Source organism: Entelurus aequoreus, linkage group LG02 (assembly GCF_033978785.1).
Source record: "Entelurus aequoreus isolate RoL-2023_Sb linkage group LG02, RoL_Eaeq_v1.1, whole genome shotgun sequence".
Classification (NCBI taxonomy): Eukaryota; Metazoa; Chordata; class Actinopteri; order Syngnathiformes; family Syngnathidae; genus Entelurus; species Entelurus aequoreus.
The window spans coordinates 44400175-44426544 of NC_084732.1; the positions used below are offsets into that span (position 1 = coordinate 44400175).

General features: G+C 40.4%; 1 protein-coding gene across 2 annotated transcripts in view; it reads right to left on the reverse strand.

Annotated features, from left to right (window-relative positions):
* The window catches only part of furina (furin (paired basic amino acid cleaving enzyme) a), a 221868-nt gene extending 196180 nt beyond the window's left edge, over nt 1-25688 (reverse strand). The window contains exons 1-2 of one of the 2 annotated variants that reach the window (XM_062027377.1): nt 25500-25688; nt 12125-12451 (exon numbers count right to left, since the gene is read on the reverse strand). In XM_062027377.1, the coding sequence (XP_061883361.1) occupies nt 12125-12418 (294 nt within the window). In that variant the 5' untranslated portion in view covers nt 12419-12451; nt 25500-25688. Of the gene's footprint in view, nt 1-12124; nt 12452-15014; nt 15133-25499 lie in introns of those variants that run through there. The other variant, XM_062027385.1, reaches the window with a different exon arrangement.
* Nucleotides 25689-26370: the final 682 nt, after the last annotated feature.

The window sequence follows — 26370 nt, forward strand, 5'->3', positions numbered from 1 at the left end:
GTGGCAGTTAATCCCAATACCAGGCCGTGCGTGTCAGCCGATTTCTTAATTGCATTACTTTGTTTTAATTAGTCCACTCCTGAAATGGGCCTATAATTTAAAAGCGCAGTCAAAGTTATGGGTAATACATTAGAGTTACTTTTACTGGAAGTACTTTTACTGCAAGAACATTACATACAGTTGTACTTCGGGATACAAGTTAATTGGTTATGTGACGCAGCTCGTACCTCTAAAAACTTGTATTGCGAAACAACGTCACCCGTTGAACTGCATAAAAATCAATTTAATCCGTGACTGGCCCTCCCAAAACAGCACAATTCTAACATGTAACGTGTCTTTTGAAAAAAACATGCTTTTGGATAAGAAGTATTGTATCAAAACAAACTTAGACTTCCTTTTAGACTTAGACTTCCTTTTATTTATTTTATTGTCATTCAAATTTGAACTTTACAGTACAGATAAGAACAACATGTTGTTGCACGAGCTCATGCACTAGTACATTCAAATGTTCTAAATCTACAGTAAGTTTTGTGAAATAATGTAATAATATTTACCTTAGAGAGAGTACTTGTAAGGTATATCTTTCAAGCTGCTTCTTCATCAAACACACCATCAGCAGTGTCTCCGTATTTTCATGGAAAAAGGTCTGCCGTATAGATATTATTTTAACATCCTTGGTGGGCATTATTGATTTGCTTCTGCTTCAGTATGGTGAAGACTAGCTTCACCAAGTTAGCTATATGCTTGGTCATGTTTCTTTACATTTGTTTTTTATTTAATGAATATCATCTGTGTCCTCTTCTCCTCATGGTTAGAAAAACAAAGATTTAATAAGATAAGATTTAATATTTTGATCAGATATTAGTGGTTTCACCGTGGCATTCGCTATGCCAACCACAAGCGGGGAGGCTCGTAACCTAAATTTTGCCTTGCAACCTAGAACATAATAAGCTAATACACAGCTCATATCTTGAAAAACTCGTAAGGTGGGCTATTTGTATCCAGAGGTACCCCTGTATTGATATTTTTTAGCAACACTGTCAGACATTATAGCATGTTTAACAATGGAAAGAAAAAAGCCAAAAGAAAGAAAAATATTTTAAAATTCAGCATTTGAAGGATAGTACAAAAGCTAGACAGTGCGCTCGTTGCATCCTGACACGTTTCTGTTAAACAGCGTTGCCCTGCAGTTTCCTTAGTGCCATAAAGATATTTTAGCTCTTTACCTTGACTGATTAGTACCGACAAACCCGTTGGCCATGAAATGTCAAGGCAATCTTAGCGAAGTAAAGTGATGTTCAGGTTTCACTGTTGCACTTACCATATAAGGCCTCAGCTAAGGACCCCAAAGGGACATTTGCACATGCTTCTTCAGCAAAGAGTGCATTCACTCCAAGACCACTGTGTACACGTTTTCACTCGCATACTGTAATACATATACGCCGACAAAAGGTATTCAAAGGGCGGTTTTATCCAGAAGGAAAAGCAGTTGATGTGTACACGTGCAGGAATGAATCGCTAGTTTTTTTTTTCAGCCTTATTTGGCAGGGAATCCTTTTTAAACATGTATTTTAAAGATGCTTGTAGGGCGCTCATGTTCAGAGAGCCGTAATTCTTGTGGATTGCCCTTTTCCTGGTTCAAACCATCCAAGATACGACCCCTTCTATGCTCACACATGGAGAAAAAGAACAATGGCCATTGCCTCTGTATTTGATTTTTTTGTTCGCCAAGAACTCTCCTCTGGGTAGGCAGGCTCGTCCACGCATGTATGCGTGGACGAGTTTGTTGTGACTGACAACCATTAAAAGCCAATCAAAGCAACATTTCCCCCAGCCTCTGTGGAAGGGTTTTAAAACGTTTAACTTATAATTGTGACAAACATTGACATTTATTTGTTTAATATTTTCTCTTAAACCAGTATTGGTAAGATAAGCTAACTGGGAGTGTTCTTAATAAAAAATGTTGGTTTGAAAAATGGAACTTTCAGCAAGTTGCTAACAACCCGTTTAATATGCTAAACCTTACAAAAATGCAAGGAATAGCACTCTTATTTTTATTAGGTTGTATGTGTTATACAACAACATAAAGTATTCTTACACAAGTACAGCTGATACATAAGTCATAAAATAGTGACGGTAGTAATCTGTCTGTGTACAGACTTTAAACAACATGCTAATGTTCTCCACGTTATGGCATTTTGTTGTGACAAAAACATGTGGCATGTTTAAGATACAGTGTGTGTTGTAAGAAGAATAAGGCCGCTGCTGCTGCAGCCAGCTTTGATCATCCCCAAAACATCTCTTGCTTACTTTCAACAACTGCACATGGCTGCAGCAACACATAGAAGACAGGTTACAATATGTCTGACTCTGCATAGCTCGACATCAACGTTGGTTTACCACATTTGTTTTTTTCCCCCAGCTCTAAAACAATGGCTGTGTGTCTGTCAAATATTCTAGAATGTAATCAGGATGCAGCTTTCCTTTATTTACATAGTGAGAGTGGTGATTGCCTTTTGGTGGCATGAACACCTGACTATTTATGGTTTATGATGAGGTCATATCATATCTCATGCAACTCAACATAAAGTCTACAGTAGGTCTTGCTTGTGAAATCAGCTCTTCTATCCAATGGCCAAAAGACAAAAAGAGAACCATTTTTAGGATGATTTTATGTCCTGACTTTGTATCATCAAACCACCGGAGTCTCCAATGGTTATCTTAAAGGATTTTTGGTGCTGCTGAACAGTAATGTCTTGTCATTACAATTGTTGAGCATATCCGATGTTTACCCTTTGAATGCACTGTATACATTGATAAATAAGACAAAAGAAAGGTTTTGAGGGGTCAGCACAACACACAAAACCAAGTAATTTTACAGCTGACCACCCTGAATAAAATTGCCTAAATTGGCAGAGAATGTAGACATAACTGAAGCACAAAGGAGGTTTCCCACACTTTCAGATTTAAAGTATGCTGCTTTCAAAGGCTGGTGAGGCTTTCTAATCACACACACTAAAAACTGCATGTGTAACTGATTAAACTGGACAGGGCGGGCACACACATTATCATACAGTATTACCATTGCTGGGCTATGTGTTCATTAGTGTGTACAGGTGATACTCAGCCAGCCTTCAAAAAATGTATTGGTAACTGGATTGTATTCAATATCACTTGTGGCACAACTTGAAAAAAGCATGATAATTCAGCAGAACTCTGATCACAACAGTTTTTATGCAACTAGGTGCTAAGCAGAGAAATGTGTCAATTAATCTGTTATTTTTAGTTATTCGAGGTATGTGTTGAGTGCTGCAATCTTAACAAACAAACAAAAACAAACTTTAAAATATCAGACAAGATACAATTCTTATTTTTAAACTTATTTTTATAGAATATGTGCATCTAGTATGCTTACTTTTAGCATTATACTGTGCCATAAACAGTGGTACCTCAATTTATGAGTACCTCAATTTACAAGTATTAGAAGCTAGTTATGCTTTAAGTTTCGAGTTGTCCTTTAAGTTACTTATACAAACTTTAATGATCCACAAGGGAAGATCTTAAATTTAAGTAACCGCCGCTTGTTAAAGTTATGCACGTCCACAATCCACAGCCAGAGATTGACACAATCCTGCCAGCAATTAAGATAGTGAATGCAAAAGGAAGTGCTAAGTAGATTTTTATATTTTATACATAAAAATGTATAAAACTGCAAAAATAAGTTATGGATAACAGGTTATTGTAAGACTGTCATTCAACATATTCTTGTCTCAAGGTGCCACACATTAGAACAGCTACTTGAAATAATTAACTGGGTGGCGTGGCGAAGTTGGTAGAGTGGCCGTGCCAGCAATCGGAGGGTTGCTGGTTACTGGGGTTCAATCCCCACCTTCTATCATCCTAGTCCCGTCCGTTGTGTCCTTGGGCAAGACACTTCACCCTTGCTCCTGATGGCTGCTGGTTAGCGCCTTGCATGGCAGCTCCCGCCATCAGTGTGTGAATGTGTGTGTGAATGGGTGAATGTGGAAATACTGTCAAAGCGCTTTGAGTACCTTGAAGGTAGAAAAGCGCTATACAAGTATAACCCATTTATCATTATCATTTATAAAGCGAAACCACAGTTTTTCTAGACCCCACTTTTTGCATGATTCGGTTTTTCAGATCAGTTCAGTTTATTTTGAACATGCATACAATACAATAACAATGTAATGCATCACGTGTCCAGTTGTTTCATTACAGCATGTCCGAAAAGAAGTAGGAAGAAGCAGAGCTTATTTAATCCTACCCCTTTTCATATCACAGCAATTTGTAACAGAACATCCATCCATCCATCCATTGTCTACCGATTGTCCTCTTTGGAGTTAGTAGGGGGGTGCTGGAGCCTATCTTAGCTGCATTGTGAGCAAATGAATAATAAACAAATAAATATACCATAAGTAAGTAAACAGTTATTAATGACATAAATAATCATTGTATCTTCTTTTTTTTAAAAAGGTTCAGATATTTATGATAATTGTTCTTCTTTGTGAACACTTGTAGTTTGAACAGTCTCTTTAACTTAATCATATTAGTGCATTGTTTGATTTCTTTGAAATTTACACATTCTGATATGCTAAAGGTTGTAAGTGTTGAACGTGCATACAAATGTTTTAAATTAGATTAAGGTTAGATATCTCCTATTTTGTTGAGAAGAGTTGTACATTGTTGTGTAGCAGGTTATAGTTTGCTTTGTACATATTTTAACTGTTTGTAAATGCACCAAGTCATTGAATTTCAATATTTTTGATTCAATAAATAAAGGGTTTGTATGTTCTCTATATCCAACATTATGAATTATTCTAATTGATCTTTTTTGTAACATTGTTAGTGAATGAAGCGCACATTTGTTTCCCCATATTTCTATACAATAACTCAGATATAGTAACACTAGCGAGCAGTAGAGAATATGAAGTGATTTTTGGTCCAAAACATGTTTTGCTTTATTCATTATTGACGTGTTTCTTGCTACTTTATGCTGTACATTTTTTACATAAGGTTTCCAGTTCATTTTATCATCTATCATTACACCCAAAGATGTGTTTTCTTTTACCCTGTCGATATCTACTCTGTCTATTTGTATTTGTGTTTGACTTTCCCTTCTACTGTTACCAAATAGCATTATTTTAGTTTTTCTGGAGATTCAAAGAGTCTGTTTTTGTCAAACCACTATTTTAATTTACCGTATTTTTCGGATTATAAATCGCAGTTTTTTTCATAGATTGGCCGGGGGTGTGACATATACTCCGGAGCAACTTATGTGTGAAATTATTAACACATTACCGTAAAATATCAAATAATATTATTTATCTCATTCGCGTAAGAGACGAAGCAAATGTCAGCAATCGTCACACACATCAACCAATAAGAATTTGGCGGGGGCGGGTCATGACAGAAGTGCATTGTGCGCCATGGCAGAAGTGCATTGTGGGTCATGGGATGCTAACTGCTGCTTTGTCCGTAGCTATTAAAATTGATTATTTCAACATTGGCGGTAATTTATAAAAACTGAGAGGAGCTGAACAAAAATGGCACCGAAAAGGAAATCATATACTGCAGATTACAAGCTGGACGTAGTGAAATATGCAGCAGAAAACGGCGATCGAGCAGCAGAAAGAAAGGGAGCGGCGCATACCAGGAGCGACAACGAGGAAGAAGATTTCATCGGATTTTGCGATCAGGAGTGACAGATTGTTTGGTAAACGTATAGCATGTTCTATATGTTATAGTTATTTGAATGACGCTTACCATAATATGTTACGTTAACATACCAGGCACGTTCTCAGTTGGTTATTTATGCGTCATATAATGTACACTTAGCGATTTATAATCCGAAAAATACGGTATTACTTTCTTATGTTTTTATTTGTATTGGCTTCTGTGTGTTTTCTCCTGAACGAAACACAGTTGTATCGTCTGCAAATAATACTAACTTTAAGTCCTTTGTAACTTTACAAATGTCGTTTATATAAAGATTGAACAATTTTGGTCTCAGTATTGATTCTTGAGGTACGCCACAAGATATGTTCAGCTGTGTAGACATTTGTTCTCCTATCCTCCCGTAATGCTTCCTGTTGGTTAAGTAGCTTCTTAACCAGTTCAAGACCAACCCTCTGATGCCATACCGTTCTAATTTGTTTATTTAGATATTATGATTGATTGTGTCAAATGCTTTTGTTGAATCCATAGACACTGCCGCTGCGCACTGTTACTATCTATTGCATTGGTAATCTATTCCGTTTTTTCGATTAATGTCATTTATGTTGAAATGTTGGCTCTGTGTCTGTAGTGGATGTCTGTATTTAATTTTATTTATGAATAAGTCTAATCTGTTGTTAAACAGTTTTTCAACATTTTTTTTAAAATTGTGGAAAAAGAGAAACATGTCTGTACTTTGTAAACTGGAGTTTATAAATTGGTACGACATTTGCTATTTTAATTTTGTCTGGGAATTTTTATATTAAAATGATAGGTTGCTAAAATATTTTAAAGGTTCTGAAATCTCTTCAATAACCTTTTTTATCATTTCCATATCAATTTCGTTACAATCAGTTGAGGTCTTGAATATAAATTTTTTCACAATATTGATTATTTCCTCTTTATCACACCTTCGAGGAACATCGAGTTGGGATTACTGTCTATAGTGTCATTCAAGTCATCAACTGACTCAGTAACTGGAATCTTTTCCTTCATATTTGGTCCAATGTTCACAAAGCACTTTTTAAAGCATTCAACTACTTCTGTAACGACTGGGTCGCATCGTGGTGCGGGGTTGTTCTCCCAGGAATGCAGACGGCTTCGGACACAGCGTGCAGGTAGGAAAATGATTTATTTAGACAAATAAATCAGACAGGAAAAACAAAAACGTGCTCATAGCACGGAAGACAAAAAACAAAAGGGACTAGCGTGGGAGCTAGCAAGCAAAAATAATATAGCATGAAAGCTAGCAGGAATCAAAGTGGTCGTTAGCTGTTGCGTAAAAGCAAATTAGCAAACCAGACCGAGTGAGGCCCGGGCAAAGACTAAATAGCCCTCTGATTAGCGCTCGGGCAACATGTGCGCGTCCCGAACGCTAACGAGAGGCAGGTGAGCACAATCTGCCGTCATGGCAATAGAAACAAACACAAGGTGCTGAAAACACACGTGACACTAAAAAGTAAACAAACTGTGATCCGAGCAGCGGATCCTAACAGTACCCCCCCTAAAAGGACAGATTCCAGATGTCCCTTGAAAACAAAAAAACAACTGGAACCCAAAAAAACAAGCAATAGTTCACGAGTCAAGGGCAGGCGGAGGGAGGACTTGGTGGTGGGTCGCCAGGCCACGTGTCCCCGAATCCACCGGGGAAGAGTCAGGTGGCGGCGGCGTTCCATTCGCCGCCGCCGCTGGCGAGGCGGGCGACCACGGAAAGGCCACATTCGTGGCCGCCGAGAAGGTGGGCGTGAGTGGCGCCAGAAGTTCAGCAGCCTCTGAGTCCTGCAACAAAGTCTTGGGTGTCGCTGCTGTTTGCGCCACTGGCGTCCCTTCACTGACCTCGAGGGCTACATAAGGGGACCTGCTTTCCGCTTGCGCAGCCGGACCACTCGAGGTCGCAGAGACGACGATAAGGGCGAGGAAGGTGGCGGCGCCCTGGGAAGGCCCACCGGAGACGACGAGAGAGCAGATGTCGCCGTGGCAGCAGGAAGAGTCGCCGTCGCCGTGGAAGCAGGAGGCGGCGTCGTCGTCGTTGCTGTGGCAGCCGGAGCAGGAGGTGGCGTCGTCGTCGCTGTCGTGGCAGCCGGAGTCGCTGTCGTGGCAACCGGAGTCGCTGTCGTGGCAGCAGGAGTCGCTGTCGTGGCAGCAGGAGTCGCTGTCGTGGCAGTCGGTGCTGGCGCGTGAACCAGACTTGGAGTTGGTGCTGGTGCGAGAACCAGCCGAGGAGTTTGTACTGGTGCGAGAACCAGTCGTGGTGCAGGTACTGGTGCGAGAACCAGTCGTGGTGCAGGTACTGGTGCGAGAACCAGTCGTGGTGCAGTTACTGGTGCGAGAACCAGTCGTGGTGCAGGTACTGGTGCGGGAACCAGTCGTGGTGCAGGTACTGGTGCGGGAACCAGCCGTGGTGCAGGTACTGGTGCGGGAACCAGCCGAGGTGCAGGTACTGGTGCGGGAACCAGCCGAGGTGCAGGTACTGGTGCGGGAACCAGCCGAGGTGCAGGTACTGGTGCGGGAACCAGCCGAGGTGCAGGTACTGGAACCTGTGGTGGAGCTGGTGCTAGCCTTAGACTTGGCGCTAGCTTAGGTGCAGGTGGCCTAGCTGGCGGTTGCGGCTTAGCAGGCCGAAAAAACGGTGGTGGCGGCCGGGCAGGTGGTTGCGGTTTAGCACGCAGACGGACTGGTGGCGGTGGCCGAGCAGGAGGTTGCGGCTTAGCCCGCCGAAGGACTGGTGGCGGTGGCCGAGCAGGAGGTTGCGGCTTAGCACGCCGAAGGACTGGTGGCGGTGGCCGGGCAGGAGGTTGCGGCTTAACACGCCGAAAAACTGGTGGCGGTGGCCGGGCAGGAGGTTGCGGCTTAACACGCAGAAAAACTGGTGGCGGTGGCCGGGCAGGAGGTTGCGGCTTAGCAGAGCGTCGTTGTGCCACCCCACTAGCACAGCTCCCAGCACTAGCCCCCCCCCCCCCCCCTCAAGAAGCGGATACCAGACGCGCTCCTTGCGGTTTGGAACCGTCTTAAAGGGTGGGTGGAGGAAGGTCAGGAGGGGGGTATACTCCTCCCCTTTAAAATGTCCAAAATGTCTATTCTCACCCCCCACTTGAGATTGGGTGGGAGCACAAGGGAAAAAAGTCTGTGTAGTGGGTGGGGCAATAGACACTGGGGTTGGAGATTGAGTCCTGGAGGACATTGACAAACCTGGTGAGCGGGTTTGTAAAAAAATGTCCTGATAATGTTTTATTTTAGAATTAAAGTCCTTAGGAAGTGGCTGACAAAAAGGAGTAGAAGATGGACAAAAATAATCTTGAATTATGACGTCATCAGAAAAGGACGGGGGCGCGTCTTCAGAAAGCGCGTCATTAGGGGGCGTCAACGGAATGACGTCATTGTCGCTGCTGTCCAGGTGACTGACAGCCCAGTCGGAGAAATGTTTGGCAAAGTGGTCGATAGGGTTGCCAAACATCTGAGGGGAAGCTTGGGCAGCATGTAGCGTGCTTCGGTCCAGGGGAGGAGCTTGCGGGAGGAGCTTGCGGGAGGAGCTTGCGGGAGGAGCTTGCGGGAGGAGCTTGCGGGAGCGGCGCGTCTTGACGGCGAGGGAAAGACCTTCTGGCCGGCTTCCGTCTTTGCCGGCGCGCCCGGTACTGCGGTGTAGCGGCGATGTCTTCCGACCAGAGGGTATCGATGGGGACAAGAGAGCCTCCAGCTCCCCACATGAGATTCGACCTCTCCTCCGTCGAATAGCAAAGCATCTCGGCTTCCATCGCTCGCAACACATCCCACGTACCTTCGACCATCTCCTCCATCGTGCTCGCTGCGGGAGAACCTTTTCTTGCTGGCTTGCTACTGTAACGACTGGGTCGCATCGTGGTGCGGGGTTGTTCTCCCAGGAATGCAGACGGCTTCGGACACAGCGTGCAGGTAGGAAAATGATTTATTTAGGCCAGGGGTCGGCAACCTTTACCACTCAAAGAGCCATTTTGGCAGGTTTCACAAATTAAAGAAAATAATGGGAGCCACAAAAAAAAAAATTTAATTTAAAATGAAAAACACCGCATACAAAGCTTAAATGCTTTGTGCTATGTTAACCAGGGGTCTCAGACACACGCACTGGCACGCACTATAATGTGGAAATTTGATGTTAGTGCGGCCCGCGAGTTTTGAATGAATGGCGCTGGATAGCGTCATACTTGCCAACCCTCTCATTTTTCCCGGGAGACTACCGGATATCAGGGCGTGATGGCACTGCTTTTGGCGCCCTCTTCAGTCTGCCCAAACAGTGTACCTGCTCGACCACATGTACAATACAGTTTCGGCTTGCTCACGTAAGTGACAGCAAGGCGTACTAGCTCAGCAGCCACACAGCTTACACTGACGGTACCAATACCCAGAATCCCATGCAACCCTAACTCTTCCGCGCAACCAACGCACGGAGAGGGGGGGGGGGGGGGGGGGTTGATGTGTGGGGGGATTTGGTGGTAGCGGGGGTGTATAATGTAGACCGGAAGAGTTAGGGCTGCATGGGATTCTGGGTATTGGGTGTGTTGTGTTTATGTTGTGTTACGGTGGGATGTTCTCCGGAAATGTGTTTTTCATTCTTTTTTGGTGTGGGTTCACAGTGTGGCGCATATTTGTAACGTAACAATGTTAAAGTTGTTTGATACGGCTACCGTCAGTGTAAGCTGTGTGGCTGATGAGTAAGTATGCTTTGCTGTCTCCTATGTGTGCAAGTAAAAGCTAAATACAACATGTGGCCGGACTGGCACATTGTTTGTAAATGCTATAGAGGACAATTATTGCAGTGCAATTAGGGCACTTCCTTTATATGGTAATTAGAGTGTAAATATGATTATATTTCCCCTGGGAGTTATCTATGAGAGGCACTGAGATCCACAAGTCTCCTGGGAAAATCGGGGGGGTCGGCAAGTATGTAGCTGAGCCGCATCAGAGTGGTCAAAGAGCCGCATGCGGCTCCGGAGCCGCGGGTTGCCGACCCCTGATTTAGGCAAATAAATCAGACAGGAAAAACAAAAACGTGCTCATAGCACGGAAGACAAAAAACAAAAGGGACTAGCGTGGGAGCTAGCAAGCAAAAATAATATAGCATGAAAGCTAGCAGGAATCAAAGTGGTCGTTAGCTGTTGCGTAAAAGCAAATTAGCAAGCCAGACCGAGTGAGGCCCGGGCAAAGACTAAATAGCCCTCTGATTAGCGCTCGGGCAACAGGTGCGCGTCCCGAACGCTAACCAGAGGCAGGTGAGCACAATCTGCCGTCATGGCAACAGAAACAAACACAAGGTGCTGAAAACACACGTGACACTAAAAAGTAAACAAACTGTGATCCGAGCAGCGGATCCTAACAACTTCGTTCCTATTTAAATTTTTTACATTTCCGTCTGAGAAGTATTTAGGGTAATCCTTCTTAGCACCATTTTTAATAATGCTATTTAGAATGCCCCATGTTGCTCTCATATTGTTTTTGTTTCGGTCTAATAATTGACTGTAGTATTATTTCCTATGTGTTCGTAGTATACTAGTTAGCTTGTTCTTATACGTATTGTACTTGTTTTCTGTCTATGTAGATATTGGTATTATAAATGTTCTATATAATGTATTATTCTTGTTGCAAGCATTTTTCAGTCCTTTTGTTATCCATGGTTGATCGTTTTTCTTTTGCTTCTTACTAAGTTGTTTCAATGGACAGTGTTTGTCATAAAGCATCGTGAAAGTTTTTTTTTTTTAAATTCCATATGCATCATCTACATAATTTTCACTGTATACATTGTCCCAACTTTGATCTCTCAGGTCATTCTTGAAAGATGCCATACTTTGTTCTGTTGATATTCTTTGAAATGTCTTTGTCATCAATGTTCCCCTTCTTGTAGTTTCCGTCATCGATTGTGAAAATAGACAGATGATCACTGATGTCGGATATTAGCAGACCTCTTGTGGTGTTAACAAAATTATGAGTAAAAATATTATCAATAAGTGCGGCACTGTGTCCTTAGATTCTGCTTGGACTTGTGATTTTAGGTTATAAACTCAGGCTATACAATGTGTCTATAAAGTCATCTATGGACTTTTGTTTGTTAGGGTTCAAAAGGTCAAAAGGTAGTTATTTTTTGACTGATTTCAGGATGGACTAGGATGGTGGAAGCGTAAATCGAACTTGGAACCCTCAAGTTGCAGGCACGGCCGCGATACCAACCTAGCCACACCACCCCAATAGCTTTTAATGGATGTAAAACTGCAGTGTCGGTTATTTCGGGTTTCTTACCGTGTAAAACTGAAGTTTGAATATAACCAACTACACCCAAAATTATAATTCATTTGATACATTTCATGAATTTAGTACACATGCCAACCAGCAAATTCCAAAGAATTCAGAAAAAATGTTGACTTACATGTCCATGGTTTATAAAGCCGTGTTTACTGGCAATTCTTTCTGCTTCCTCCTGACCTCCAGGTATATGGACAGCCCATGTGTTGGTGAAGACTTTCTGACTCAGCACTGGTTCCAGCCCAGAAACCAGCAAGATTAGCAGACCCCATAATACAAACTCTACCAGCGTGAGCCTACGCCTCCTCGCAGAGGGAGATGGAGGTCCAACAGCCATGGGGTCTCCAGAAGCAGCAGAGTCTCGGAGCATAGCACCTCTCTGCCAGGCCAGAGCCACCCACGGTACTTGCAGGTGCATGGAGAGACAAGGAAGGGGAAAGTCACAGCTTACCTAAAGAAGAAACGAGAATGATAAGTATATGTTTGCATAGCTGACAGCAATCACACTATAGAAAGGCTTCTTCAGAAAGGTGTCTATGGCAAAATGCAGGAGGCCAAATAAACAACAGGAGTTTCATTGTTTTTTTTCTAAGTTTATTACGTGGATAACTTTTCCAATTTTGAACATCCAACTGGCAATACTGTTAAGTACTACTGCTACAAGACAGATCAGCAACCACATCTTTAAGCATGCATTCTGAGGGCCCAGCTGGATTTTTGAGAGTTTGAAGGAAATTGAGAACAGTCAAGCCAAGATTAGAGCCAATGTTGTGGAGAGAATCCCTGCAGGCATTTAAACCTCCTTGAAAGAACACAGGAGAGTTGGAGCTTTAAAACAGAAATACTACTTGGGCTGCAACTATCAAATACTTAAGTATTTGTGAAATGTATCATTTAGTTTATTCAATTAATCGAGTAAACGGATAAAACACACTTCATAACCAAAATTCGTATTTTAAAAAAAATAATTTAAATAAAAATGTTTCTGCTTGCCATAACCTTCATTCTTTTATTCTAATAAATGCACATCAACAACATTTAATATGTGTGCAATAATTTAAAAAAAAGATTAAAACTCTGTTGTTCGCCCCAGATCACGGCACCCAAACACCAATGCTATGCGCAATTGATTAAAATACTGTGAGGAAAACTATGACCGCAGATTTAAAAGTTCCAGGTACTCCATGTGTTTTGCTGTTTTATGAATTAAACGATTAATCAAAGCAACAGAATTACCAAAGCTTTGTTCTAATCAAATTAATCCTGGGCTTGATTCCCGGGCTCGGGGTCTTTCTGCATGGAGTTTGCATGTTCTCTCTGTGACTGTGTGGGTTCCCACCTCCAAAGACATGCACCTGGAGATAGGTTGATTATCAACACTAAATTGCCCCTAGTGTGTAAATGTTGTCTATCTGTGTTGGCCCTGAGATGAGGTGGCGACTTGTCCAGGGTGTATCCCGCCTTTAGCCCGAATGCAGCTGGGATAGACTCCAGCCCTTCGCGACCTCGAGAGGTACAAGCGGTTGAAAATGGATGGATAGATGGAAATGAATCGACCTAAATACTACAATAAACTGTTTTGCACTTAAAATGGTAAAACTTAATCGAAAAACTTGACAACTTTCTGAATGCTAAGCTATCAGTCTGAAGAAGCAGTGCCAGTCACGCACACAGGCATGTGAGCACAATTTTTTTTTCCGAGGAAACATGCTAGCTTTGAAGTGTATTGTGTGACAAACGGTGATGCAATATTCTGAACTGCTTCCTCTTTTATGTAGTCAAACATGTTTACCTTGTTCCACTCATCTTTTGTCAAATAGAGCCATTCAGCTATGACGCTCAGAACTTGCCCAATATATTTTGGGACAGGCTTTTATTGTGAAATCATTACATATGATATGAAACGTGTCTCATGACTTGCACAGTTTTTGACACATAAAATTGTCTGGACAACTATTTATTTATGGATATGTGGAAGTACTTCCTGCTAACATCAGCGTTCTTGGATTTAGTTTCTGGGCCTGCTCAGTTTGATATTGTTGCCAGTTGAAAAGGAGCTGAAACTTTTGTTCATGAATATGACCTAAATGTGCAATAATGAATAATTAAAGTTAAAGTGAGGGTTGTTTTTAACAAAAGGTTAAATTGTCTATTTGCACATTGTGTAACATTTAATTTTATTAAAGTATTGAACCATTCCATATGTATGATTATAATTATTTGAGGAGTGTTCAATTGTAAAACAAAATGGGGTGTTAAATTAAAGGAAAAGGTGTTATTGTCTCACTAAAAGGAATGTTTTTCAGGCTTTTCTTGCCCTTGAAACAGTAAGACAATCATATCTGCTCATGTGTTTATACTGTCACAGACTGCCTTTAAGAAGTTTCACAAAAGCCATTAAAAAAATAACTAATTTCACCCACTGACGGTGGTGAGTTTGGACAGGTTGATCGTGTAGTAAAATGTCTGAATAAAGAAGCACAACTGAGCCAATTGGACCTGTGGTAAAAATCCAAGTGGAGAAATGATTGAAATGTGTTTTGGGGTAGGCTTGTTAATGAGAGCTCATATGTGTTAAAGGCAAGTCTGGGTTCAATTAAAGTATAGTGTATTCTGAGTACCGGTAACAGCATTGTGAAATTCAGGAGAGCAATCAATAACCCAAGCTAAAGGTCAAGGACTTTGGGCTCAATCCAGCCAAACAGACAAAAATCTACATTGGTGTATTTGTCAAGGATTGGCAAAACACAACTAAACCAAACAACATTTGAACAATTATATTATAATTTATATATGTACACACAATTCTGCCAACAATTTATATAACTAAAGCAGTTAAACCAAAAAAAACAGAAGCAAACTAATGTAAGAGCAACATTCTATTTTTTTTAATTAATACACAAAGTCCTGCTAAAAAAATTGAATTGTTTTTCAAGACCATAAATCATGTTAAAAAACAACACAATAGAACTTAAAAGTAAGAAAACAAGAGAAAAATATGTGGCATGACTTACTCAACTTTGTTCTCTGATGCAGCAAGTAAACACGTTTCCAAACCTCTGCTCGAGGTTAGTATGCACTGACTTTAAATACAGATGTCTGTGACCTCACCTACAAGCTCAACCACTCAGTTGCAGGGTTAAAAACACACACACACACACACACAAATTGCGCGCGCGCGCGCACACACACACACACGCACACACACTTATTGAGGCAGTGTGTGTGCAGGAACTGTTTTGCTATTCAAGAGAGACATGGGACCACCGTCATATTGCGAGTGGTCTGGAGCGGGAGCACAGTAAATGATACCACATGTCAGACAGTCAACTCGAGGAAATGCTGAAAATCATAATTAGTCGCATTTAACTAGGATATTGCTAACCTCTTTGCAAAACATCAAAACATTTGAAATTGCATCATTGGTTGAATATTTAAATTTGAAAAGAGGTAAAAAAACAAAAAAAACAAGTACATTCTGTACCTTAACTAAACACTAAATCATTGTATGGGCAACCAGTATAATGTGTAGGGATGTGTGACTAATTAAGTACTTTTATAGGTATTGACGGAAGCCATATTTCAACACCTTCGTATAACTTGACGTCACGTCCAGTTGCAAACTCGGCACCGGCTCAAGCGTTTCAGGTTTAAAATCAGAATCAGTTTTATTGGCCAGGTAGGTATGTTTAACACACAGGGATGTGAGCACCCCTTGAGGAATAAAAATTGAGAGGAAAAAAGAGAAAAAATTCAAACAGTACCAAGTGCTTCCACGCAAACCCCAAAATAAAGTTTTGAAAACAAGACTTTTCCTGCAACTGGGTGCATTTCTACACTAGTTTTACCTTTATATGTATTCTCAACTACCAACCTGTTTTGGCTGTCTTTTTTACACTTACATGTCCCATGTAATGTACCACAGAAGTTTTAGGTTTTTTGATAGATAACTTACTAATATTATTATCATCATTGAAAATGTAATGTAAAATTCTATTACATGCATGCAAAGAACTCAGAAAACGTCTCCCATTTGGTAACTTGATCCTGTAGCCGCGCCCCCTTGATTGATATACTTTTGTAAACAGCGAACAATTCGTCACGTCAAACATATACCTTCTTTCTGGCTACTAATAAATACTCTACAACTACAACTGGTTAGGAACTAAAAGGAACTAAAAGCGTTCAATAAACAGCCGTCAACATTGTGGCTCGGAGAGCAAACGGAGGCAACAGCAAGTAAGCTAGCTAGATGGTTCGCTGACTAGTGAGCTTGTTTCGATGTTCCTGAGATCGACTCCCCGTGCTACAACTCAGTGCACCGTTTAGGCAACAGTAACAGCGAGTAACTGTGGCCAAGGCTAGCATTCAACAAATGTTAAAATCGTATTTTTATTGATATTTCATAAAAAATTTTGCATAAGTGATATTTTGACACAAAAATTTATATTTAAAATTGCAGATTTCCACGTTTTTGCGGTCATTTCACATGCTTGAATACACTATTTGTTCAGAAAACACCAGTCGGATATTTTCCATGCCAACCAACAATGAAAGAAGAAGATGGTCAAAATGCAGTTAAGCTCCATATTTTAAAATATGCTAGCTCAATGGTAATTTACATAGACATGCTAAAAAATGTGCATTCCAAGATTGTACATGGCAATTTTAACACCTCCAAATTTGGCATTGAAAACTACAACTAAGATGTATGTTACAATCAAACAGCTGGTGTGTAATAAGTGCAATATTTACAGTATAAAGACTTTGTAGGGCACGAAAAATTTGGCACGTATAGCTTAATGGCAAAGACTACTTCCTAGTTACAGCAAAAAATTGTAGTTTATGCATTACTGCCACCTAACGTCTTGGAATTGCAATTATATGTGAAGTCTCTATATTAAACAGGACAGTATAGTACTTGCAAATGAGACACAGAAGTGTAAGACAAGATAACAACTGTTGAACCAAAAAAATATTTATTTTTTTTAAACAAGTAACAACTATTAACGTATTTCACCACACACACACAATAGTAACAGAAAACGGAACCGTTGAGTAGTGGTATCGATTCCCAAGTACCTGAAAATTGGTATCGTATCGATTCAAATGTGAAAAGGTACCTATCCTTTCTAGGGTATACCCCGCCTCTCATCCGAATTCAGCTGGGAGAATAATAATAATAATAATAATAATAATAATAATAATAATAATAATAGTGGATTAAATGTATACAGCGGCTTTCTATTAGATACTCAAAGCGCTCACAGAGAAGCGAGAACTCATCATCATTAATTTGTAGCCACAGCGTTCCTAGGGTAGACCGACGGAAGCGTGGCTGCCAGTTTGCGTCTACGGCCCCTCCGACCACCACCCATCATTCATTCACCAGTGTGAGCGGCACTGGGGGCAAGGGTGAAGTGTCCTGCCCAAGGACACAACGGCAGTGATTTGGATGGCAGGAGGGGGGGAGCAAACCTGGAACTCTCAAGTTTCTGGCATGGTCGCTCTGCCCACCACGCCATGCCGCCCCAATAGGTAAGTTGGATAGGCTCCAGCTTACGCATGACCCTAATGATTAGGGCTGTGAATCTTTGGGCACCAAACGATTTGATTTGATTTGATTTGATTCAGAATCGATCCGCGATTCAAAACTATTCTCGATTCATAATCTATCGTTTTTTAATATTTTGGATGCCAGTTCTAAAATTAACTACATTCCTCTATGAAATAGATAAACAGCTTTGATCAATTTCTATATTACTTAAAATAAATTTAGTTTTGTTTAATAAAATGCTTCCCAAACATTTAGTAAAGTCGAAAACAAATAAGGCAACAAGAGAAGAATCCAACACTTCTCTTTTATAAAGTAAATCTGTACGGGAAATATGGGCATTTACATCAACAATATGATTTCCCTGAGTGGCTGGACAGGACAGATTGAAAAAAATAAAAACATTTTAAAAAACATTTAATGGATTAGGAATCATTACAAATAAGTAACGCGGTAAACCTGTAAATTTATTTTTTTTGGACACCCTAACGAATGAGGATAAGTGTTATGGAAAATGAGGTGTGTGAGAAAGTACCATCTGAGACCTTTTCAATCCAGTGTTTTTGTGTCAGATAAGAGAATGTATTCGACATGATTATCACTGACATCATCAAGACACCCCTAGTATTATTAGACCTAAAGTCTACAGACTTAAGTGCTGTACAATGCAAAATTTGAGATGGTGGTGTAAATTATTTCCTGACCTGAAATGTAACGAGTCATCACACACCATACATCGCCATGGTTCCTGCTGAACAAGCTTTAGTAAAATAAGCTATTTTAGGAGCACTAGATCCATGACATAGCATTGACTTCTAACATAATTCTCCAAAGAAATCAATTTATTCAGGCTATTACCAATCTAGATTATGTATCATTAGGCCACCACATAGTGAGTCATCAGGTCAAACAACATATGAACCATCCATCATTATAATCTCTAGACAGCCTCCTCCTTCTCCTCTCATTGGCCACATCATTAGATACACCAGCAAAGCCTATGGGCAAATGTTGAAGAGGCAGTGCTGTACGGTGTGACAAATTTACTCACAAATGCGCCTAAAAATAGACCATGGGGCTTTAAAAAAAAAAAACTGTTGCACATGTGCGAAAAGGGATCTAAACACTTTTATCGCATTTTGCTCCTAAATTAAATCCATCCAAATTTGATAAAACTAGAGTACATTTTTCACCCATCTGTTTAGCATTTTTTTTAAAAATGTAAACCATAACCAAATGATTTATCACTCGCGCTGTGCCGTGCAGAGAAGGGAGCGGATCTGCTCCTGCTCGCTCACACACTCAATGGATGAAACTAGATTTTAGTTGAAGGATCTGGTCAGTAAAAGAAAACGTTTTTTTCATCATCACTTGACACAAACTGCACTGTGCGCTTGTAACTACAAGGGTCGGAGGGAATATTGAACAACAAATCAATGATAGAAGTGACAAACTTGCCATTCAAATAATAAGTAAAGTAAAGTACCAATGATTGTCACACACACACTAGGTGTGGTGAAATTAACCTCTGCATTTGACCCAACCCCTTGTTCAGCCCCTGGGAGGTGAGGGGAACAGTGAGCAGCAGCGGTGGCTGCGCCCGGGAATTATTTTGGTGATTTAACCCCCAATTCCAACCCTTGATGCTGAGTGCCAAGCAGGGAGGCAATGGGTCCCATTTTTATAGTCTTTGGTATGACTCGGCCGGGGTTTGAACTCACGACCTACCGATATCAGGGCGGACACTCTAACCACAAGGCCACTGAGAACCCTTTTTGTTGACAAGAGCATACAGCCATGGAAGCACATTCCATCTATTTATTAAGCAGAGGTAACACAAACCAGTGAAAGATTCAAAAGAGCTGTCGTCAGAGCTGACAACCAGTGAAAGATTCAAAAGAGCTGTAGTAAGAGCTGACAAACTGTCGCTGTTAACTTAGCAGCTCATACGCAAGACTACTGAGTGGCTCACTGAAGTCACGTCACTAAGCAACAGGCACCGCTTTTAAAAAATTAACTGCATATGTCAGATATTTGAAGTTTATTTTTTAAGTGACACATTAATTCATTTTTCTTCTAATCGATTACACATATCAAAAAGTAATACAGTTAGTAGTTGAATTACATGTTTAATAAATGTTCATTACTTTTTAAAGGTAATTTTCAGAGCACAGCCTGTCACACAGCATCATAAAGGAGTTGGTAGGTCGGTGTTCCAGGCTAAATTATTTGTGTGTATGTCCTACAATAATGTTTACCTATGAAAATACCATTGTTAAAGGTCAATTATTTTTATGTTGCTGCTGATGTTTAAACATGTCCTCTTAAAGGCCTACTGAAATGATTTTTTATTTATTTAAACGGGGATAGCAGATCCATTCTATGTGTCATACTTGATCATTTCGCGATATTGCCATATTTTTGCTGAAAGGATTTAGTAGAGAACATCGACGATTAAGTTTGCAACTTTTGGTCTCTGATAAAAAAAAGCCTTGCCCTTACCGGAAGTAGCGTGACGACACCGGAGGAAGGACTGCTCATATTTTCCTATTGTTTACACCAGCAGCGAGAGAGATTCGGACCGAGAAAGCGACGATTACCCCATTAATTTGAGCGAGGATGAAAGATTCGTGGATGAGGAATGTTAGAGCGAAGGACTAGAATGCAGTGCAAGACATATCTTTTTTCGCTCTGACCGTAACTTAGGTACAAGCTGGCTCATTGGATTCCACACTCTCTCCTTTTTCTATTGTGGATCACGGATTTGTATTTTAAACCACCTCGGATACTATATCCTCTTGAAAAGGAGAGTCGAGAATGCGAAATGGACATTAACAGTGACTTTTATCTCCACGACAATACATCGACAAAACACTTTAGCTACGGAGCTAACGTGATAGCATCGTGCTTAACTGCATATAGAAACAAAATAAATAAATCCCTGACTGGAAGGATAGACAGAAGATCAACAATACTATTAAACCAGGGACATGTAAATGCACGGTTAATGCTTTCCAGCCTGGCGAAGCTTAAAAATGCTGTTGCTAACGACGCCATTGAAGCTAACTTAGCTACGGAGCTAACGTGATAGCATCGTGCTTAACTGCATATAGAAACAAAATAAATAAATCCCTGACTGGAAGGATAGACAGAAGATCAACAATACTATTAAACCAGGGACATGTAAATACACGGTTAATGCTTTCCAGCTTGGCGAAGCTTAAAAATGCTGCCATTGAAGCTAACTTAGTAACGGGACCTCACAGAGCTATGATAAAAACATTAGCGCTCCACCTACACCAGCCAGCCCTCATCTGCTCATCAACACCCGTGCTCACCTGCTTCAGAGTTGTTAGCAACAGCATTGTTAAGCTTTGCCAGGCTGAGAATTAGTAACCGTGTAGTTATATGTCCATGGTTTAATAGTATTGTTGATCTTCTGTCTATCCTTCCAGTCAGGGATTTATTTATTTTGTTTCTATCTGCATTGGAGCCAGATGCTATCACGTTAGCTCAGTAGCTAAAGAGCTTCGCTGATGTATTGTCGTGGAGATAAAAGTCACTGTGAATGTCCATTTCGCGTTCTCGACTCTCATTTTCAAGAGGATATAGTAAAGTTTAAGTTTAAAAGTTTAAAATACAAATCCGTGATCCACAATAGAAAAAGGAGAGTGTGTGGAATCCAATGTGACCTTGTACCCAAGTTACGGTCAGAGTGAAAAAAAGATACACCCTGCACTGCTTCTCTAGTTATTCACTCTAACGTTCCTCATCCACGAATATTTCATCCTCGCTCAAATTAATGGGGTAATCGTCGCTTTCTCGGTCCGAATCTCTCTCGCTCCATTGTAAACAACGGGAATTGTGAGGAATCGTACCTCCTGTGACGTTACGCTACTTCCGGTATAGGCAAGGCTTTTTTTTATCAGCGACCAAAAGTTGCGAACTTTATCGTCGTTGTTCTATACTAAATCCTTTCAGCAAAAATATGGCAATATCGCAAAATGATCAAGTATGACACATAGAATGGATCTGCTATCCCCGTTTAAATAAAAAATAATAATTTCAGTAGGCCTTTAATGACTAGGTCTTTATTGTCATTGCACAAGTACAACGAAACGTTGTATTCAGCACAAAGAATAAAAAAGTGTAACTAAACTAATTGTTTTAGTAATTGAGTAATATTTTGATTAGTTTGATTAATCTAGTAATTGGATAAAACACATTTTATAGCCACAATGTGTATTGTGTATTTTGGGGAAAATAAACGATTTCTCTGCTTAACCTTTATTCTTTTTCTAATAAATGCACATCATCAACATTGAATATGCACTTTTAACATGTACATTGATTTAAAAAAAATAAAAATACAAAAAATAAATAAAAATAAAGTGTGCTCTATTGCAGTGATTGTGCGGAAACTATGTCCGGGTATTTAGAGTTCCAGGCACTCCATGCAGTTGTATTAATTGTATCATGTAATCTCACAAAACGATTAATCGAAGCAGCAGAACATAAATCAGAACTTTTTTTCTAATCTAAATCAATCAATTAATTTATCTTATTCAAGCCATATATGTTGTATGGCTTGAATAACCTTTTCTTTTTCCTCCTCTCTTTCAGTTTTGATTTTTGTAAAAGTGAAAATATTAGGGGTGTAATGATTGATCAATATATATCTTCCTAAAATCCAAGAAAATATATCTGTGCTCGGCTAGTTGGCCTTCCAAAAGATATAAATCAATCTAACATCGATTTAAAAAGTAATTAAAAGATTTTATCAATACTATAAAATAAAACATTTACTTTAAAAACAGCAGACTTTATATAAAGTTGTTTTTAGCACGTTTTAGAGAATTAAAGATTGTAATCATTACGCAAAAACATCCAAATGGCGATACCCAGAGGGCCACGGCATGGAGGTCTCAGAGTCAACTTTTACTTATTTTAGTCACCTTTTTGTGCAGAGCTCGAAGGACATACTGTGAAAAAAAATGTGTATGATCGGACAACCTTAATAAAGCTGAGAAAGCGCAGCAATTTCTGACTTTTTTGACCCAGCTATGCTGGAGTCCTTCTCGGAGCTAGCACACTATGCTAACCAGACGCTCAGACCGCTGCAGACGGGGAAAAAGACGATAAGCCGAAACCAAAGCACGGTAGACAAGGTTGAGCTGACCATAGACTCCGGCACATGGTTAGCAAAAAAAGCTAAGTCTTCCAGTTATCCTACTTGCAAATGTTCAGTATCTGGGAAATACGATGGATGGACTTCAACTTCAGCTCCAAGACTCGGGGAGGAGGAACGGCCGCCCTCCGTAAACAAGCATTATGCACTGACAGTAAGACAATTTTAAACTCTTGCTCTGAAAATGTGGAATATCTGACTTTGAAGTTAAGGCCATTTTATCTACCCCGGGAACTGCAATGTATTTTTGTTAGTGTTGTGTAAAATCCCCCCTTTGCAAAGGAGGCTACACTGAAGGAAATACATGATATGATCATGATAGGCATGTAATAATCTTGGGTGATTTTAACCACTGTAATCTACGGTAATTCCTCTACAAGAAATAACAGGAATATAAGAAATTTCACCTGCAGTGTCCAGTATCCCCTATTGAGTTCACAGTCAAATTGGTTAAGTATTTGGCTGAAAATTTTCTGAATCAATTTTAACTTACTGAATCGTATCGTTCCAAAAAAAAAACATCATCATCCCTAATAGTATCGGTAACCACAAATTCTGAATCGAATCAAATCGTTAAAACAAATCCTTACACTCCCAAAAAAGATATAAAGTGTTTAACTTGTTAAGCATGTCTAAACAAATAAAACCATGACCATTGTTAGAATATGCCACAGGCCAACAAAACCCGGCAGCGGGCCGCACTGCTCTTCAGGCAATCATCTAAACAGACATGATGCATATTTTTCTGGATGTTTGTCTATTATGACTCACTTTACAGCAGTCATTCTCACATGGTTCCAGTTCAACAAGTTGTTGGGCTCATTTGCATAATCAATGATATCATTTAGTGAGCCGTTTCGTCTGCTTGGCTTGATATGGAAGTATTATTGTAGCAAAATTATTTGCAAACGTGTATCTCAATCTCTGTGCATGTAATCCAATTCCCGTGTGTGTACTAATTTGTGTGTCTGTATATCAATCCGAGTGTGTATTAAGATCCGCGTCCATGTGTTTTAGATCCGCGTATGTGTGTTTTAGATGTTTTAAGTTGTCTATCTGTCCCTAATCAGAAAGAAACCTCGATAGGGTGTCTAGTTACACGTGACTTTTGCAACATTTCTGCCGTGTAAGATTTGAGCGAGCACATCCAGATTTGTTAGAGTGTAATACAACTTGTAAAAAAAAATTGTATAGAGGGTTCCTGCTTCTCGCAGATCATAGATACGCACGGACAGATTGCATGCACTTCTGAATGTGCGCACAGGTTTTATTACACGCTCACAAATCTGGATGTGCACGCTCGAATATTACACGGCAGAAGTGTCGCAAAGGTCATGTCTAAGTAGACAGCCTATCGAGGGTTCTTTCTGATTAGGGACAGACAGAAAGACAACTTAAAACACACGTACGCGAATATAAAACGCACGTACGCGGCTCTGAATACACACACTCGGATTGATATACAGACACACAAACTAGTACACACACACGCAAATTGAATTGCACATGCACTGGTTGAGATACACGTTTGCAAATAATTTTGCTACAATAGCAATGATTGTGTTTTTCTTAAAGCACAGACCAGGAGTGGCAACAATAAATCATAAAGCATTTAATAAAATGGCAGCAAAGCTTTCTATTCTATTCTAACCTAATCCTAGATAATGGCAGGCTATATGTCCATCCATCCATTTTCTACTGCTTGTCCCATTCGGGGTCGCGGGGGGTGCTGGAGCCTATCTCAGCTGCATTCGGGCGGAAGGCGGGTTACACCCTGGACAAGTCGCCACCTCATCACAGGGCCAACACAGATAGACAGACAACATTCACACTCACATTGTCATATATACAATTGTAAAGTGTTCTTTTAACAGCCTAAAGTGTTTAATGCCTTTAATGTTTGTTTAAGTGTTATTTGAGTAAAATAAGCATCATATGTATCATTAAAAATTAGTTTTAAATGAATACAAAAACAGATTTTTTTTTCTTTATTCTGAAAAGTATGGAAATATTATCTTGAAGACACTGGTAGTGTAACTAAGAATGGATTGTAAACTGTTATTTTAAGTACAACAAGAAAAACCTAAAATGTTTAATGCCTTTAATGTTTATTCTAATCTTTCTAAAATTGTTATTTGAGTTAAATAAGCACCATATGTGTAGTTAAAAAAATTGTTAAAATGAAGATAAAAAAATTTGGTTTTTTTTCTTTATTCTGAAAAGTATCGAAATATTACCGGTACCAAAATATTGTCTTGAAGACACTGGTAGCGCAACTAAGTATGTTAGTTTAGAATGGAATGTGTCAAAGCTGTGAATTGTAATACAAAGAAAAGAAGAAGCTTAACGTAAAATGTTATTTACGCCACAACGTCCAGAACGTGTACGGTGGTGATAAACTTGACGTGCGTTTTACTTACGTTTTTCTGTTACTTTATCAAATGCACGCCATTTCCTTTCTGTGCTGAAACTTACTAACATATTACACATTCCGACCGAGCAATTGTGACCGTGGCGGATCAGGGAAGCCGCGGGTCATCACCCAATCAAACCGGACACAGTCGACGTCACCTCGGCGTGTGTGAGATCCCCCTTCACTGACAGCCCCTCGGATCGATAAGACCACCACGTCCCGCTATGGATCGCTGTCCCCTCGCCATTAGAACCAAAGCCGATAGACCCAGCAGGAATGTAAGCAAAACAAATAGGAATGTGTGTATGGGAGCTAACAGCAAACTTACGACGAGCTCAACTTACCAAGCTTACGTTTTACATTCTGCTCCACCCGGCTTGTTGTAGTCTCACACCGAGCGCTGCTAGAACCGACGACAGCACGGAAAACCCAGCGAACATTTGATAAGGGAGAATTGCTGGTTATAAATAGTCATGATAGCCCTCTGGTGTGCCGCTGGAGAGGTCCACACAAGCCCCAGGAAATACGTCACGGCCGTGGACTGGAGCGAGGACGTTACGGAGACACCCACACGGGATGGTGCTGCGACAGCACCACCCTCTGGTCGCGGGCGGGACGACAACACGGGTCGTGAAGAGAGCCTTTGGCACCAGAGTAGTCTTTTTCAACCTTTTCTGAGCCAAGGCACATTTTTTTCATTGAAAAAATCCCGAGGCACACCACCAGCAAAAAACATTCAAAAAATAATTCTCTGCAGCCGATATTGACAGTAAAAAGTCATTCTCACCATGAATTGATTAACGTGGACCCCGACTTAAACAAGTTGAAAAACTTATTTGGGTGTTACCATTTAGTGGTCAATTGTACAGAATATGTACTGTACTGTGGAAACTGTACTGTTTCATATAATGTATTATCTTCCTTTGCAATCTACTAATACAAATTTCAATCAATCAATCTGGCAATTGTTGGATATGAATTCAAACCATAACCAACCATGCATCACTATAGCTCTTGTCTCAAAGTAGGTGTACTGTCACGACCTGTCACATGTGACATGTCACATGTGTGACTTATTTTGAGTTTTTTGCTGCTTTCCTGTGTGTAGTGTTTTAGTTCTTGTCTTGCGCTCCTATTTTGGTGTTGATTGTCATGTACGGATGTACTTTGTGGACGCCGTCTGCTCCACACGCTGTAAGTCTTTGCTGTCGTCCA